We start from the raw sequence: 18,971 nt of genomic DNA on the forward strand, positions 1-18,971 counted from the left end.
TCAGAAATAGATTTGTTGATAGATATTCGTGGGTCGTACAAAGAAAGGCTTTCTGCAATAATGTAATTGTTAGGTAAAATATGTTCCCCGGTGAAAGTTGCAAACTGTAAAGATTTCTGTGTAATCGACCACAACTGGAAATAATATTTAATTTATTAAACTATTTAGTGTTTTTTTTCAGACCAAGCATTTACTGGAATAAAAAACATAATTTTAGAGAGTTTACAAACTTCCTCTGTAGTCTACATAGGCCTTACCCTATACACCTGGAAGCCTTCAGTTGCAGGTGTGAAATGTGCTGCTGTGAGCTTTTACATCTCTGTTTTAGTCCACATATTTTTAACAAAGTTGTATGTCAGTGAAACACAATTTTTTTAGAAGAATAAGGTGAGTGCTGACACTCTTTTTTAGATTCATAATTTTGGAGCTTGTTTCACAAGTTAACGGTTGAGCGTAGAAGTAGCAAATATCCCAAATGTAATTTATTCTTGCCAGCAGATAGTCTCATCTTTAGTAGGCGGCCTTGGTTTTGCCGCCCCTGAAGCCAGGGAACAGTAGTGTGTTGTGGAACAAAGGAATGTTGGAGAAAGTCCCGTCTCTGCTTTCAAGAACTGGGTAGTTTAACCTGAGACTTAGCGACTGAATAGTGTACAGGCTTCAATGAAAATAATAAAAATACATAATAACATTACAAAGATGTTTTAATTGTATCTTGCTTGCTTAATTTCTGATGTTTCCTCCTCTTATTGAAGGGTGTAATGTGAATGCAGCAAAATGTAAACCCACGCTACAGTAAACAGAATTGCCAAAAATATTGGTAACCACACAAAAAAAATGTCAATTTGATTGCCCTTTTTCCGCGTAAAAATGTTTTAACAGAGATCATTGTTTTTCTGCAATATTTTATTAGTTTTATTGTAAACATAAAAACCACATTTGCATTTTCAGACAGTATTAAGGGCAGACAACCGCAAATGGCATGCCGTTTCAACTCATCCCCCTCCCCCAGGATGGACCACTAACCCCGCTGCCACAAGGTCATTGTTTTTACTGAGCGTGCAGCACAAGAAAAACTGAAGGAGTGACTGTACGTTAATTGGTTACTGTAAAACTGGCACAGCAGTGACCCTTACTAGAGTGTAAGATTCACTGCTGTGTGGAAAGACACATACCTTCTACAAGCCAATTTTTTTTATATTGCAGGGTGTTAGCTGCATTCTCAGACTTGGAGGGAGGAAAGCCTGAATTATGTACTGCAATTTTTACCTTCCTCTCCCTCCAATTGTAAAGCGATCTGATATCCCTCGGGATCATGTTCGCGCTATATAAAACTTTATAAATAAATAGCCTAGGATTTGAACTTATAAGTTGTACACAGATGTGGGCCACATATGCCCTAGCCTCCTGAATGTTTGAGAAAGTGTCAGAAGCATCCAGCTTTGCATCTGCAGAGGACTCTTTATCCCTCCGCTGTGGGGATAGGAAAGGAGCCGGATTTACATTTGAAGCTGGCGGAGAATGAAAGCTAGCACAGCTAGCTGCAGGGATTCCAAGAAAGGGCTTCCCTTCCTATAACCAAGCGGCGTCTTCCTTTTTAGCAAAGAATTTCAACCGAGCACTTTGTCAGATTCACACTGTAGGTCTTCCCTGGAAAGTGTGATTTTCATTTTGTTCTTGCAAATAATAGATTCAGAAAATAATTGTGGAGAGGGGTGATGTTATGTCCCTCCAGCAGTGCAGTAGGAGGCCGCCTGGATATTCCTTTACCACAGGGGTGTCTGGTATATTGTTTGGGCGAATCAGTACCAGATTTTCAGGTTAGCCTCTGACTATGTAAGTGAATCCTATAGGATTTATTATTTATGCATTCATTTTATGGGATGTCCTGAAAACCTCACTTGGACGTGGACCGGTGTTGGACATTTATGACTTAACTCTTGTGCAACTCTATTGTGTGGTTTGCACTTCTCACAAATACTTATGTAAAAAGACAATGTGTTTTTTTAATTTCGCCTTGATTTTGTCAGGGTTTCACTTTATATTTCAGTGATGATGTTATGATAAGGACTGGGGCATTGTTTTGGTGTTTATTATGTTTTTTACAATCTCCATGATGCCCACTGACGAAAAGGTACCTCACTTCTCGTCTTCGAGAATAGTACACAAACTATTTGCGACACTGGTAGATCCTGGTGTGGCCCTAGGGAAGGTGGTGAAGGTGTTTGTGGGTACAGCGGTAGCAAAGGAGAAAAGGTTCTAGTCACCCCTCGTTGAAGTAAAGTCCACTCTTCTGGGTGACTTTTTAAATTGGCCAAGTATGTGTCTTAAAGTCATCTGTGTGTGTTTTTCTTGCTGTAATACAAAGTTCAAATGTAAATGTAAATGTAAATGTTTTTGTACTTGTATAGCGCACAGCTACCCGCAGTGGGTTTACCGGCGCTTGTACGAATACCGCTAGGGAACCCTTCCTGGCTTTCCCTGTGAAGTGTCCACTCCTGGGCACCCCCATGGTGCAGACCAGGCATCCTTAGCGTTGTGGGGGCCGTTGTGGAGACTAAGCAAGCTATTGTCCAGAGTTGCAGCGTGGGACCCATGATCAGTATAGGCACTGAGGCGAGAATATCCGGTCAGGGGAATTAATGAGCCCGAGACCCGCCGGGGCAGAAATCGAACCCTGGTCCCTGGCCAGAGCTCTGCATCGAGGTCTGCCTGCTCTAACCATTGAGCCACACTTCTGTGAAAGCTAGAAACATTGAGTGTCTTGTAAGCTCCCCATTTATCAGTATCCCAAAGTGTTCTAGATTTCCATTGTATTGTATTTTAGTTTAAAGTAACAAAAGAACCGCACGTGCCTGCAAAGCGCTTCCTATTGTCAGAACATCGCAGCAGGAATCCATCAGAAATGTTTGCTACAGGAAACACTGAAATTATTCTACCTATCTCAATTTTATTATATTCAAATCCTATAACTAAGACATAGCGAGTAGGATGCCTTACAGGGGCGTTAGGGTGAATGATGTCATAGTAGGTCTCCTCCCCCTACACCCGCCAAGCTCACATCCTCAAAGAATCATTCTAGGATGCTTTTTAAGTAGTGCAGCACACTGGATAATCCCTTTAGTGAGCAGAAAAAGGTGAAAAACAATGGTGGTAGAGTTCTACCCACAAAGCAGTGTTTGTGTCACACGCCGGATGTCCTTTGTGCCCAACAGAGTAGTACTCCTGGAGGGGATGTGGTAAAGTACGGTTAGAAGGCTAAGATTCCCTTAAGTCACTCCACATGTAGAGTTCTCAATTGCTTGATTAATTTAAGGCTGATGAGAGACATCGAAAAGTCCCTGATTGCCCTAGCCATCACGCCTGATTCTACAGTAGTGTCGATTGTCTCCTAGGTCTGACACACAATCTGTATTCATAAAGCCGCAAAGTTGGCAACCTGAAGGCAGTGGCCATACTTGGCATAATGAGGGGATATTATAATGTTTTTTCCTGGCAAGTTCTCATCACACAGCTGCCCATTTAAACCAGTTGATGTCACTTTTAAAACAAGTTTTTAATTAAGGGGTTTCCGGCAATGTTTCTTTAGCTTCTGAAATGTTGATCATTTTGTAAGAGATTCCCGTGGAGATAAACAACACCATCTCCCTGTTTATAGGAATAAAAAAAAAAGCTTTCTCCCACATTTTCCTGCAATTCAACCTTGGAGTTTTGAGGGATTCGTTGCATACATAATATATACTCACAACCCTGAAATGGATATAACAATGTTTTGATGTTAAGAAAAATTGCACGCCATGTGATCTTACCACACCAAGTATGACTTATGAGGGCCTTTTGAGCATTATGTTTTTTGAGTTTTCGAATTTGGCTAAAAGTACTATATAAATAGTGACCTACGAAGATATCACCTTTGTTATTAGCCGTTTGTAGTGCAGTAGCTCAACTCACCAAAAAGCTGAAACTCCACCTAGCCCCACTTTATTTATTTATTTATTTATTTATTTATTTTTGCTATTTTTAAAGCGCGCAAATACCCACTCTGGTGCAGGATTATTAACAGCTTCCTTAAAACCGGAGTCATTCTGGATTGTCTGAAAGTGGGACAAGTAATCCCACTGCAAAAAAAAAAAACAGGCTTTGACATCAACGACCTGACAACTTCAGACCCGTCTCCAACCTTCCCCTTCTCTCCAAAATCCTAGAAAAATGTGTACTCCAACAACTAACCCAACACCTGTACAATACCAACCTTCTCGACTCCCATCAGTCGGGATTCAGGGTGCAGGACTGAAACCGCGATCCCCAACATAATTGATGATATCCACAAATCATTGGTCTCTGATCAATGTTATCTCCTCATTCTCCTAGACCTATCGGCAGCATTTGACACAGTTGACCACAAACTTCTCCTCAAGGCTCTCAAAGACAGGGCCGGTCTGGACGAGGTGGTCCTCAAATGGTTTGCTTCTTTCCTCCACAACCGCTTCCAGAGAATCCAAATCAAAACCTTTGAGTCCGACTTCCACCCCGTCAAAAGGGGAGTACCCCAAGGATCAGTGCTCTCCCCTCAACTCTTCAACATTTACATGGAACCCCTCACCTCCTACTCAGAAAAGCCAACATCCCTTTTCACTTGTATGCTGACGATACTCAAATTTATTTGGAAATCTCCTCGGCCTAAGACATTCAAAGACTCAACGAAACACTAAGAGAAGGGCAACTTTGGCTGACTAGTAACCACTTAAAACTGAACCCGGACAAAACTGAACTACTCCTCATTTCAAACAAAGATGAGAACCCGCAAATGGTAGAGTGGTTAAAAGCTATCGATGCTCTCAATGGGAACCTCACCCTGGCTGACTCTGTCAAATCTTTAGGCATCACCCTAGACTAAAAACTCAACATGACTAAACACATTAAGATCTCGGCGAAGAGCGCCTTCCTCAACCTGAAGCTACTGAACAAAATTAAACCTTTTATCTCGCCCAAAGATCTTAAACAAGCCACCCAGGCATTGGTGCTGTCTAGACTGGACTATGGTAACGGAGTCCTCTCTGGAATAGCGAAAACACATCTTGCCCCTCTGAAAACAACTCTCAACGCGGCTGCCAGAATGGTCACTGGAATAAAGAAATTTGATCACATCTCTCCTCCCTCAAAGATCTCAAGTGGCTACCAATAGAATTGCGGGCGAACTTCAGAAAAGCCTGCCTCACCCACAAAGCCCTTCACACAGGCAAACCTGAATATCTGGCGGCTAAACTTAAAAAAGCCGTCCAGAACAGAACTCTCAGAAGCTCTAACACCCTACTTCTCATCTCGCTAAAATCACGAAAACAAAAAGCTGCTGACAGGTCCTTCGCTGGTAACGCGCCCAAAATGTGGAACTCTATTCCCCCTCACATCAGAACTATTCCTTCTTTCGCTAAATTAAAAAATCAGCTCAAAACCCTCTTCCTCGATCAAGCCCTAGCGAACAGATAGAAACAGCTGGAGCCCTGAGATTGACACCTCACCCTTCCTGGATGCGGTGTTTTCAAGTCCTCGCAACGGAACTCTGTGTCATTGTCATTGCGACTGTCTTGCGTTATTGTATTATGTTCTGCTCTCATTTCTTCTGCTCTGTAACTGATGTGAAGTGCTCCGATACCCCCGGTCTGGCTAGAGCTATATAAAACTTCTTAAATAAAAAATAAAGTAGCTGTCGACTCTGCTCATAGCAGATATGCTGGTGGCAGTAAAGGTAAATCTACCAGTAGTGCAGTGCCTGCTCCTCGAGTCTCGAGCAGACAAAGGTATATAACAAAGGCCCTGAGGGAAGAAACACAGGTTCCAGCACATCATTGCCGAGTCTCATTTGTAAACTCCTAATTGCCCTGTACTCCCCCCCTCACCGGAAGTTCCAATAACCTGTGTTATTGGTGCTTCCGGGTTGCGAGAATACCAACGCCTTGTTCCACATTAGTCATAATCAGACCTTTTTTGGGACCTATCACAAAAATAAACAGTATTAATACAAAGTAAGGCAATGTTTATTTTTGGTTGTTCTGAAGTAAATGAAGGCAAATAAGTAAAACTAAAATATACCAAAAGTAAATAAATTTGCTGAAATAAATATAAATAAATCTGCTGAAATAAATACAATGGCCAGTTAATATATGTAAAACTTGGGCATGGACCCACATTAATGCCCAGGCAGTTCCATTGTCTTCAGTCAAGCTGACACATCAAGCTTGCACTGTTTGGTGTATATTTAAGTTTGCTTGGCACAAAGCTGAACAAATCCCATTCGCTTCCATCGTGGTGAAAACCGGAAAGTGGTAAATGCACTACTGAACATTAAATAGCACTTACAAGTCTCAATTATTTCCATACATGAATAACCGGTGTGGTAAACCAACTCAGTGGCACGCTTTTAATCATCTTTAGAAAGTTATAAAAGTCTGCGTCAGCTGTAAATAGAAGTTGTGACATTCACGTTACATATAGATCTTTGCAAATTGTGCTAGTTTGTAGAGGATAAGTAGTGACTTTTTGAGATTAAGTTACTGCATTAAGACTTCACCAAGGTGCCACTTTTTGCGCCCCCCCCCCCTTTTTTTGTGTGTGTAGTATTAACTATATGGAAAAATTGCAATGACTTCCCCTATGATGACGTCAGCAATAATTTACAAGCATGTCTTGAGGGTTGAACTTAGACTGGTTTCGGCCAATCAAATATCAGCCATTTTGCCTCCACTGTTGGCTTGTGACCCTTCTTTCAGAGCGGAAGATGAATTGCTTCCAGGCTCACTAACAAGACAACAGCCTCTTTCAGCATAAATGTATGATGACGGCAACAACAAGAAATGTAATGGGGGTTCCTCAGAAGTCTAGGATTTATTCTCCAGTGCTTCTATGTATTTTTTTCTCTTTGAGTATAATCACCCCAGTTGATTGGCAAAATGAAGACTGATGCATTTCTCAATTTTGTCCCCCCCTACAGAATCTTGAGAAGCAGATGCGCCAGCTGGCGGTCATCCCCCCCATGCTCTTCGATGCCGAACAGCAGCGCATCAAGTTCATCAACATGAACGGTCTGGTGGACGACCCCATGAAGGTGTACAAGGACCGGCAGGTCATGAACATGTGGAGCGAGCAGGAGAAGGACACCTTTCGCGAAAAGTGAGTGATTCTTCAAGCAATGACCTTAATCCTTCAATCTGTGTGAAAATGTTGTACATATTTACATTGAATTTACAAAAATTCCAGGCGATTTGTCTAATTTTTATGTTAAGGATTTTTTTGGTTGAGGGCTCCTTTTTTTTTTTTTACTTTATATCCAATGCTTTTCTTCTCCTTCGATCTCTTTAGGGCCTGTACCTTAAATCTCAATTATCACTACCTTTTTTTTTTTTTTTTTACTGTTCTCTGCTCGATTCTTGAATTTCCTGTTGTTACCTTGTCTCTAAAAATTCCTTAAAGGGTTAATTTTCTGCTTTGCTTCTGCCACTTTGCACCTTTTTGACGGAAACAGATGAAGAATATTTTTCTCACTTTCAAACTATCTTGTGACCTTCTCCTTTTCCTGCATTTGCTTCAGCGAGTTTCCAGTAAACTTGATCTGCATGAAATGTGCTATCAAGCGTCACTCTATTTGTTAGATTCAGTTCTTTCTACTCTGTACATTCCATCCACAAAGCAATCCTTCTGCTACTTGTCCAGCATTATCGAAGCTAATAGGGATGGTTTTATGTGCTAATCTGCTATTGTGCGTCCAACCCAAGCAAACTGCATTTGTGTATGCCTTTATTTGCATGTGTTATTGCGTTAAAGCCAGACCGCTTGGCTTTGCCGTTGCTTGATGAAGATTTTATGGTAACTGATGATGATTGTGTAAATGCCCTTCACCCATCGAAAATAGTCTCCAATGTGTGAATTCAAACTGGCCACAGACAAAACTGCTTCCTTCTTCCCCATATGCCTTACAGAAGAAGGTTTTTATTTACATTCGATTAGTGACGTTGGAGTTTTCTTGCCTTGTGGAGGAGTGTGGCTCACTGGTTATAGCGGCAGACACTGAAGCAGAGATCAGGCCCGGGACCAGGGTTCAAGTCCCGTCGCGGCAGGGTCTTGGGCTCATTGTCTGCGGACTTGATAATTCTCGCCTCGGCGCCTACTCTAATCATGGGTCCAACGCTGCAACTCTGGGCAATAGCTTGCTTAATCTCCACAACAGCCCCTACAACACTGGGATGTCTGGCTTCACCTTGGGGGTGCCCAGGAGGGGCATCTCACAGGGAGAGCCAGGAAGGGTTCCACAGCGTTCTACAGCGCCGGGATGCCCCGTTGTGGCAGCTATGCGCTTTACAAAATACACACTACTTTACAAAATACACACTACTAGTAGGATTCTGCTCCCAAAGAAACCCAACTTTACCAAACATTTGTGAAAAATTAGGGAATCTGAGCGATCAATGATTGTCAACATTCCCTACACCCATTCTTGATTGCTTCCATTGCAATTGACTATTTTACAGCTCAAAAAGATATTGAATCTGACTCTTTGGTTCATTAATGCATGTGTTTTTTTGTTGAACTGCTGCTGTTAAAAAAAAAAATCAGTTTGGGTAAGAACGCATAATGCGAGCCAATCCTACTCTCTTTACCTCTGCAAGTTTTTAAAAAAAAATGCGTTTGAAAAGATTTTTAGAACGTTTTTCAGAATTTGTGCCTGAAATAGTTCTGCCCCTTCAAATGCATTATAAAGCTGGCCAGAGATTGTATTTTTCTTGGAGTCTCACCCCTTCAGGCCGGCCCTATAAAACCAGGACCCACCTTCCTTTCTGCTGCACAAGGATTTTCAGAGTCCCTCGGAAAATAAAATTTTGCCGTTCAGGTCCTCCCTGCCCCATAAAATAAGACCTTTTTTTTTTTGTCTGACGCCCTCTTCTGGCTATTTGTGGCCACGCTGTAAGGTAGCTCCCTGAAGTGGGTTGAATGTACCAGTAGCTTTACCACTGCCTCCTCCTACCTTCCTGGCTCTGTTAAGTGAATCCTCCGGCTCCTTTGTGGTGACCTGTCAACAAAGGAAGCAGGCCTCTTCTTCTTTTTGACGTTTCATTGTTTAATTAGCCATCCGTCTTTTAGGACAAACATTAGTGGCAGAAGCGGCAGGCAGGATTTTAATAAGCAAATGCAAGCGCACATCCTTCCTGGCATCTACAGTGGTGGGAAGTGGGGGCAGCTCCGTCTTCATTAGGATGCGAGAGATGGCTGCCGGCTCTTGAGAGCTCGGAGAGGATGGCAAGCGATGATGCTTTAATGCACCTCTGCTATTCATTCATCCCGCCCACCGTGAGTGGGGAGCCACCTGAGTACACTCAAAGGCCAGATCCCGCTGCCGGGCAAATTTACACTGTTTCCGGGCAAAATTACACCTGTGCCGTGCAATGTAGATTTTCCTAGTAATTTATGACGGAAAGTCTTAATTTTATTAAAGACACGGAGGCGAGTATTATGCCTTCTCTAATCTTGCTTCATTATTAGCAGCAGTCAAGAAACAATATAAAACTACAAATCCCATGAGGCCCAAAAAAAAGGACCAATGGGAAATTATAGTACAAAGCTGCACCAATAAGAGCATAGTACATGCTATAACAGATCCCTTGACTGCGAACAGCTCCTCTTTTCTGTATGCAAGAAGTCAACCATGGCCCGTAAATAAAGGAAAGCTGGATAAAATAAAAAAACAAGCTAAGGAAAAAGAGAACAGCTCTTGGCAAAAGTCTTTGCATCTGAGGCCAAAAGTAGAAAACGGAACATTCCCGGAAGATGGTCCCGAAAGATCTAAAGCAGGCATCTCGGAAGCTGAAAGAACAGCACCCGTTGAAATCTTGTTAGGATGATGCAGACACCACTGGAGCCCCAAAGAGGGAGGGAAAAAACAATAAACTGTGTTGAGGAGGGATAATACTCGCCTCCGTGTCTTTAATAAAATTAAGACTTTCCTTTGTAAATTACTAGGAAAATCTACATTTTATTTCAAGACCGGCAGCTCCTATTATGCTAGTTTAAAGCAAATTAACAGCAACAGATGCAGCATTTTGAACAGGTTTACAATAAAATGTGCGAAACACAGTATTAAAAAACCAGTCTGCTGATCTGCAGTGGCGTAGCTGGGGAGGGGGGAGGGTTGCGCCCCGAGTTTTGGGGGCCACCCCCCCTGCTTTTACCTGTGGCTTCACAGTACCCCCCACCCTCCCCCTCTCCCTGGCTGCGTGGCTGTTACAGCCGCCGCAGGGTGGCAAAGCCTGGAACCACCACAGGCGGCAGAAGCCCTAGCTACACCACTACTGATCTGAGAATGTCTTGTAGTCCTGAACCAGTCCAGAAAGCAGAAGAGTCCATAGCATCCCTGGAAGAGTGAGCACCAAAAATGGAGGTAACCATACCAGCTAGGGACATAGCCCATCTGACCCAACGCGCAAGAGTGGGAGAGGAAACTGGGTTGTGAGGATGTCTGAAGGAAATGAGTAGAGTCTTAGAGGACGTTCTAAGATCGACTGTTTGTGACTTGTAGACTTTAAGACACTGTCCAACACAGAGCTTTGGATAAGCTGGAAAGTAAGGGTAAGAAACAGAGGTTAGATTTGCTTTAGTGCACCTGTGGACTGCGAAAAAGACACCGGTGTGAGTAAACTGTCGAAGTAATATCCAGTGCTTTGACATCAGAAATACGAGTTATCGAAACAAGACATAACAGCATTGTAAGCTTTGCAGATAACATTTTGAGAGAAAGGTCAGAATCTTCCGCCAAGCAATAAAAAACTTAAAAACAACAGAAACATCCCAAAGTTTACTGTAATCGGAAAGAGGGGGTTTAGAAAATACTAGCAGCCCGCCCTGGCTTTGCCTGGGGCAGAAGGGGGCTGGGGGCAGCATTTTAAGCCTCTGTGCACCCACCCCCCTCCCCCCCTCCCCCCCGACATTGCCCAGTCCGCATCCCTCCCGCCTCCCGCCCCGACATTGGCCATACCGCCTCCCGCCTCCCGCCTTGAGCCTTGTGCCTTGAGCCTCCCGCCCCCCGCCCCGACATTGGGCATAGCGCCTCGCGCCTTGCGCCTCCCGCCCGCCCGCCTCAGCTTTGTAACCCCCCCCCCAGGTCCCGACTTACCTCATCCGCCGCTCCTCCCTACGCTGGAGTGTTTACCTCTCCACTGCTTGACCGCTTGTCAGCTACCTCATCCGCTGCTCCTCCCACGCGCTGCCACTGCTCCTCCGCTTCTTGCAGCTCCTCCCGGCGCTCATGTTCTCCCCTCTTCCTGTTGCTGGTGAACTCTGCTCCTCCCCTCGCGCAGACGCTCCTCCCGGCGCTCATGTCCTCGCTCTTCCTGTTGCTCATGATCGACGCTACTCCCCTCACGCATACGTCGCGGCCGGCGCTACTTGCAAGGGACTACTTTATTTTTATTTCTAAATATTTTAAACAACGTTTTATTTTTTATTTTTATGTAGCCTAAGTCCTTCTGCTTGCCCTGAGGTTTTCTAAGATGTCTTGGGTGTTCAGATTGGTGGTGTAGTTTTCGAGTTTACCTGGCTCAAAGGTGCAAGTTCTCTCTTTATAATAGTAGTATAGATTACTCCCTTTAACAGCCAACAAATGAGCGGGTGCTCTCCCACTGGTTTTCAATTGATGTACGGATGAGGCATGGAAATGGCTGATCTATACAAATTAATAGTACAATAAGACTTGCCTGCAGACGCTTCGAATGCCAAAAAGTTCACTATATAAACTATATCTGCTGAAAAGGGATCAATAGATTTTCCCGAACACTAGCTTGCCCAAAGAGACCTGGCTGATTTGTAGGCTTTGGAAGTACCTGGGGTCCAGGAATTGGTGATCTAGGCTGAAGCTTCTGCCGAAATGAAAGAACAAGACTGGGAGATCCAGCAATTTTCCAAGCTGAAAGAACAAGAGAGTGTCCTAGGACCAAGCTGGGAGGTTACCCCAGAGGATTCGACAGAAGGTTGGGGAAGGTTGGGAGAAGGACCAGAAAGTCTATACCTGGGATTGCCAAAAGGGGGCGAATGGTGTATTATGTAAACAAATGTGAACCTTATCAGGAATTAGACATGTGAAGAATAATATTTTAACACATTTAACAGGTTTTATTGTAATGAAATTTTATGCAGAATATTGTGTATGGTATATGTTTATAAAGAATAATCCTTTTGAATAAATAAGACACCTTTGCAAGAAAACAGTGTTCAGTGTAATAAGAGGGGAGCATCTTGTAATAACAAAGGGTGAATGATATAGGGTACCTGTGGAGAAGTGGTTAGATTGGTATGAATGAAAAATGTAAATGTAAATTGATACTTGTATAGCGCAACTCACCCGCAAAGGTCTCAAGGCGCTTGTACGAATACCGCTGTGGAACCCATCCTGGCTTTCCCTGTGAGGCGTCCACTCCTGGGCACCCCCAAGGTGGAGGCCAGGCATCCTTAGCGTTTTGGGGGCCGTTGTGGAGATTAAGCAAGCTATTGCCCAGAGTTGCAGAGTGAGACTCCATGATTGGAATAGGCACCGAGGCGAGAATTATCAGGTCCGTGGAATTTTGAGCCCAAGACCCGCCGAGGCTGGGAATTGAACCCTGGTCCCGGGCCGGACCTCTGCATCAGGGTCTGCCGCTCTAACCATTGAGCCACACTTCTCCAGAACAAGAGTGAATGGTAAAAAAGGGACTCCTTGTTTGTGTTTACATATTTAGCCTACCCCTTTTGAATTGAAAGGCACATCTCTCCATTTGGTGAGTATCATTTTGAATGAGCGCAGTCCCTAAACCGAATGATAAAAATATCAAATCGAGAATTTACAAATCCATATTTCCAATGTCCATTATCTGGTGCCATGGTATTAAATTCTGCCACACCAGGGCCAGATCTTCGCAATTTTTTTCCTAAAATACTCACAGATGGTTGTCTACAATTCACATTTAGATTAAGAGCATTAATTTATGCGAATGTATTCTCTGTGAATAGCCTGACGTAGGACCAGCCCGCTTGGCCCAACGTTGGACTCCCATGATCTAGAATTTGACATTTTCATTTTGGGATGATCAAGGTGTGGCCCTTTGGCAATATCCAGAGGCCTTTGCCTACCAAGGGAATTTTCAGAAGCAGAAACCTAAATGCTTATTGTGTTACAGGAGCATAATAAAAGTCCTTTCGGTGACAATTAAGTAGATTTTTTTTTACTTGTTTGGTTTTGCTGTCTATTGTAACTAAGATGTAGTTTCGTCTTCATTCAGACTCTTTTATTCGGACAGTCTGTTTACCTTATTACACGTTTTCACATTTTTCTCGTAAGTGGGAAAAATGTATGCTTTTTGATGGTTTGGTGGAATGATGAAAGACTTTGTTAATACAGAAGAGATTTAGTGCCTAAAGTGTGGAGAAGTGTGGCTCACGGTGTAGAGCAGGCAGACCCGGAAGCTGAGGTCAGACCCGGGACCAGGGTTCAATTCCTGACGCGGCAGGGTCTTGAGCTCAAAATGTCCACGGACTCGATAATTCTCGCTTCGGTGCCTGCTCTAATCATGGGTTTTCACTCTGCAACTCTGGGCATTAAGCTTGCTTAATCTCCACAACGGCCCCCTGCGGCGGGATGCCTGGCTTTCACCTTGGGGATGCCCTGTAGGGGCTATCTCACAGGGAAAAGCCAGGACGGGTTCCCAAGGCAAGCGCCGGGAAACCTCCGGGTAGCTGTGCGCTCAATAAATGTAATAATAATAATAATAATAATAAACTTGAAAAGCTACTAGTGTTCTGGGTGTACGCGCCGCCGTGGACCAATCCAGCGAGGTGTATAGTGCCCATTAGAATGTGTCAACAGAGTGGCCTATTGTCATTGGTGGTGTTCTACCCTATTGAAATTACTGAAACAGTAGATTGTTTATACGACTTTGATTGCTTAAAAATTTTCCAGTGAAAAAAGGTCTGTGTGTTTAGACCTTTCTGATTGACAAGGTTGTTAGGAGGACTCACTCTTGCCACCCCGAACATGAACTGCCTACCAGAGGAACTTTGATTTCGGAGATTTTTTTGCTCTGCCGTGGGATACCGCCACTACTTTCCTCCAACAAAATGATTATACCTCCAGGTTATGATGTATGTGCTAGTGAGACTTCCCTGATAGAGAGCACAGGCCATTGAAGTTACCCGTACATCTGTTTTAGGATTCTTTTGTAAGTAACATTAACCGCTGGACCGCAGTCAGCATTAAAGTAATCTCGACCGCTTCAGGTTCTTATTGTCACTCTGGTGGTCTTGCCCGGATGCTGTTAGTGGCCACTGAAATCCTCCGTATGTTTTACGCGAGGATTATTGTGCTGGTCTGGGTTGTTGTCTAGAGGGTGGTAAAAGTGAAGGTCTCCGTATACCTCCAGGTTAGAGTTGTAGCACTAGCAACAATGGCCATAAAGAGGTCCAAGGCATTGAACCAGTGAATATACGTCTATGGTAGGATTTGTACGTATTTGTGTTTAGTAGTCACAGTAGCATTTCTAGCTCAGGCATCAGCTATGCTCCTAAACATTGCCTGGCATCCATGCAGCGCTAAGTTGGGTACCACATGGGAAACCGCAGAGCGAGCAACAAGCAGTTATTAGCAAACAGCAACACATTTATTTATAGACAATATGAGGTAAAATAGATTTACTAAGCAAAAGACTTGATCGGGTGTCTTGAAACTATTGCAATAACGCAGTCACTGCAGTAGGTGCATCCTGTACGAGACAGAGCCATCGTTCCATGATATTTCTGAGCCGGTTATCATTTTGTAGAAGCTGCAGTGCGAGGCTGTGCCGCGGAGTGGGACGCTGCATTGAGAATCCTCGTCCACCCACACTGACCTCTCTTGTCCGGATAGCTGTAGAAGTGTTGTCTCTGATAAACCCTGCCCTGTCTTCTGCTTACTCATGGACATTGGTTGGCTCATGCAAGGCCCAGTGTGCAGATGAGGCCTTCTGCCGGTCCATCTTTTCCGGTGCAGAAGCGAAGCCGCATTGCGGGGGCCACATTGCAGGAGTTGCCGGAACTCTTTGTTTGAGGTTTGAAGATAGTTATGTTTCGTCTTTGTGGATAGTTTACTTGATCGTGTAGCATCCTCCCATCCAATCCTGTTTTTTCGTATCCCTTAATACTGCAGTACTTGAAATCTTAAGTGCTATAAATAACAGAATGTAGCTGTACACTGTTAATATTGCTGAATTCCACCAATGTTCTTCACAAATAGAATAAATCAGATTCTGATAGTCCATAATATTGCTGCAGCTTGAGGTTGAAAGACGAAAGATAAAAGTGCATATACTTGTTTCCTGGTATTTTGTGTTGCTTTTCTGTAATTTAGTACCAAAAAAGTGATTCAATGCAGTGAACATAAACTCCGTTGGGATTTGCTTTGTTTACATTACTGAAAAGAGCCAATAATATTCTTTGTAATTCATGAAGTGTGAATGGAGAAGTGTATGTTTACCTGGATTTTGCAACATGACGATAAGTAGGGAACCTTGGAACGGGGATGTGTCTGACAATTGGAATAGTTTGCAACAGTGGTGCCCGTCCACCACCTTTAGTTCTCTGATTGGCTCCAAAGATCACTTGCCTAATTCTGAATTAATCTCATAGATGAAGTATCCCTGCCTTAAATAAATCCCTCAGTTCAGCTTCGTGTTTCACAAATGCTCCTCTAGCATACCGTCCCACCGGTCCTCAGTGCTTTATCTAGAAGTATCGCAATAAATGCAAGTTTTCTTTTTCGTTGAATCGAATCTTGAGCATAGTAGGCCTTAAGGTCCTTTTTTGGGTGGGTTGAATCAAATATGAAATGCCACCTGCGGGAAACTGAGCCAGTGTTAGCAGAACGTGATCGATCCAATCCCCGTCTATCCTGGTTCCATTCGACATTTGAGGCAAATTGATTCCATGTTAATATGAACAATGCAATTCACATGTTTTACAGGCGAGCCAATCGACTCCGCGTTTGGCTTCAACAAAGGGGCCTGTAACAGGGACCTGCAGTTAAACAGTCTCAGGGATTTGTTGGGCACTTTTAAAAGCAGGGTCATCGATTAGTGAATTAAATGTTCTTACCTTGGCGCAGTCGCGAATGTGTGACCGCATCATGTCGGCATGGCGGTTGCATAATAGGCGGACGGAAAGCGGAGTGTATCATGGCGATGCTCTTGGCGCGTGTCCAAGGCTCCCTGGCCGTTTGCTGTCAGAGAGGGAACACTCTGTTTGTTTTCGAAGATAGCCTGGCTGCAGCAGTCCACTGCACCTGCCTCCTGGCCTCGCGCTTTCCAGTAAGAGCAGCTCTTTGAAGCCCGGCCAAGTGGCAGCAGCCCTAGAGTGCAGGCCGGGGCCCTGGAAGAAGCCGTTCCCAGCTCTGGGAGCTGCTGGCAGCCGCCGCGTACCACAAGCATTCACACAATGCAATGCACACACACGGGTTGGTTAATGAAATAAAAGACTTTAGATGGCGATTGTCCGTTCCCTTCGTAAGAGTTGAAATTAGAGGAGTACCATGAGCTGTGACGTCTTTGTCCTTGCACTTATACAAAATACAGACAGGCTTCCTTTTGAAAGCAATGGCGCGAGCCATGTAGATGACAATGGGTGGACAGTGTCTGTGATCCAGGGGGCGCCGTGATCCCACCGCAGCTGGGACTCACTTTATCGCTGACAACTGGCATCAGAGTGAGGTATCGCTCTGACTTCACTGTGTCCTGCTTCTAAACGTATCTCTGACATCACAGTACTCTGCTTTTAAACGTATCTCTGACATCACAGTGCCCTGCTTCTACATTATCTCTGACATCAAAGCCCTGCTTCTCAACATATCTCTGACATCACAGTATCCTGCTTCTAAACGTATCTCTGACATCACAGTGTTCTGCTTCTAAACGTATCTCTGTCATCACAGTATCCTGCTTCTAAACGTATCTCTGACATCACAGTATCCTGCTTCTAAACGTATCTCTGACATCACAGTATCCTGCTTCTAAACGTATCTCTGACATCACAGTGTTCTGCTTCTAAATTATCTCCAACATCAGTGCCCTGCTTCTAAACATATCTCTGACATCAGTGCCCTGCTTCTACATGATCTCCGACATCAGTGCCCTGCTTCTAAACGTATCTCTGACATCACACTGCCCTGCTTCTAAACGTATCTCTGACATCACAGTACTCTGCTTTTAAACGTATCTCTGACATCACAGTGCCCTGCTTCTACATTATCTCTGACATCAGAGCCCTGCTTCTCAACATATCTCTGACCTCACAGTATCCTGCTTCTAAACGTATCTCTGACATCACAGTGTTCTGCTTCTAAATTATCTCCAACATCAGTGCCCTGCTTCTAAACATATCTCTGACATCAGTGCCCTGCTTCTACATTATCTCTGACGTCAGTCCCCTGCTTCTAAACATATCTCTGACATCACCGTGCCCTGCTTCTAAACGTATCTCCGACATCACACTGCCCTGCTTCTAAACATATCTCTGACATCAGTGCCCTGCTTCTAAACGTATCTCTGACATCACAGTGCACTGCTTCTAAACGTATCTCTAACATCACACTGCCCTGCTTCTAAATGTATCTCTAACATCACGCTGCCCTGCTTCTAAACCTATCTCTGACATCACACTGCCCTGCTTGTAAACCTATCTCTGACATCACACTGCCCTGCTTGTAAACCTATCTCTGACATCACATTGCCCTGCTTCTAAACGTATCTCTAACAGCACACTGCCCTGATTCTAAACGTATCTGACATCACACTGCCCTGCTTCTAAACGCATCTCTAACATCACACTGCCCTGCTTCTAAACGCATCTCTAACATCACACTACCCTGCTTCTAAACGTATCTCTGACATCACAGTTCCCTGCTTCTAAACGTATCTCTAACATCACACTACCCTGCTTCTAAACGTATCTCTGACATCACAGTGCCCTGCTTCTACATTATCTCTAACATCAGTGCCCTGCTTCTAAACGTATCTCTGACATAACAGTGCCCTGCTTCTAAATTATCTCTGACATCACAGTGCCCTGCTTCTAAACAGTATCTTTGACATCAGTGTCCTGCTTATAAACATATCTCCGACATCAGTGTCCTGCTTCAAACTTATCTCTGACATCACAGTGCCCTGCTTCTAAACGTATCTCTGACATCACAGTGCACTGCTTCTAAACGTATCTCTAACATCACACTGCCCTGCTTCTAAATGTATCTCTAACATCACGCTGCCCTGCTTCTAAACCTATCTCTGACATCACACTGCCCTGCTTGTAAACCTATCTCTGACATCACACTGCCCTGCTTGTAAACCTATCTCTGACATCACATTGCCCTGCTTCTAAACGTATCTCTAACAGCACACTGCCCTGATTCTAAACGTATCTGACATCACACTGCCCTGCTTCTAAACGCATCTCTAACATCACACTGCCCTGCTTCTAAACGCATCTCTAACATCACACTACCCTGCTTCTAAACGTATCTCTGACATCACAGTTCCCTGCTTCTAAACGTATCTCTAACATCACACTACCCTGCTTCTAAACGTATCTCTGACATCACAGTGCCCTGCTTCTACATTATCTCTAACATCAGTGCCCTGCTTCTAAACGTATCTCTGACATAACAGTGCCCTGCTTCTAATTTATCTCTGACATCACAGTGCCCTGCTTCTAAACAGTATCTTTGACATCAGTGTCCTGCTTATAAACATATCTCCGACATCAGTGTCCTGCTTCAAACTTATCTCTGACATCACAGTGCCCTGCTTCTAAACGTATCTCCGACCTCACAGTGCCCTGCTGCTAAATTATCTCTGACATCAGTGTCCTGTTTCTAAACATATCTCTGACATCCGTGTCCTGTTTCTAAACATATCTCTGACATCACAGTCCCCTGCTTC

General features: G+C 44.0%; 1 protein-coding gene across 11 annotated transcripts in view; it reads left to right on the forward strand.

Annotated features, from left to right (window-relative positions):
• Window positions 1–18,971, forward strand: part of NCOR2 (nuclear receptor corepressor 2) — a 1,233,371-nt gene that overhangs the window by 690,784 nt on the left and 523,616 nt on the right. For all 11 annotated transcript variants that reach the window (XM_086942885.1, XM_086942883.1, XM_086942892.1 and 8 more), the window contains exon 12: window positions 6,986–7,164. In XM_086942885.1, coding sequence (XP_086799011.1) covers window positions 6,986–7,164 — 179 coding nt within the window. The remainder of the gene's footprint in view (window positions 1–6,985; window positions 7,165–18,971) is intronic.

The sequence above is a fragment of the Lissotriton vulgaris genome, chromosome 11 (assembly GCF_964263255.1).
Source record: "Lissotriton vulgaris chromosome 11, aLisVul1.2, whole genome shotgun sequence".
Taxonomy (NCBI): Eukaryota; Metazoa; Chordata; class Amphibia; order Caudata; family Salamandridae; genus Lissotriton; species Lissotriton vulgaris.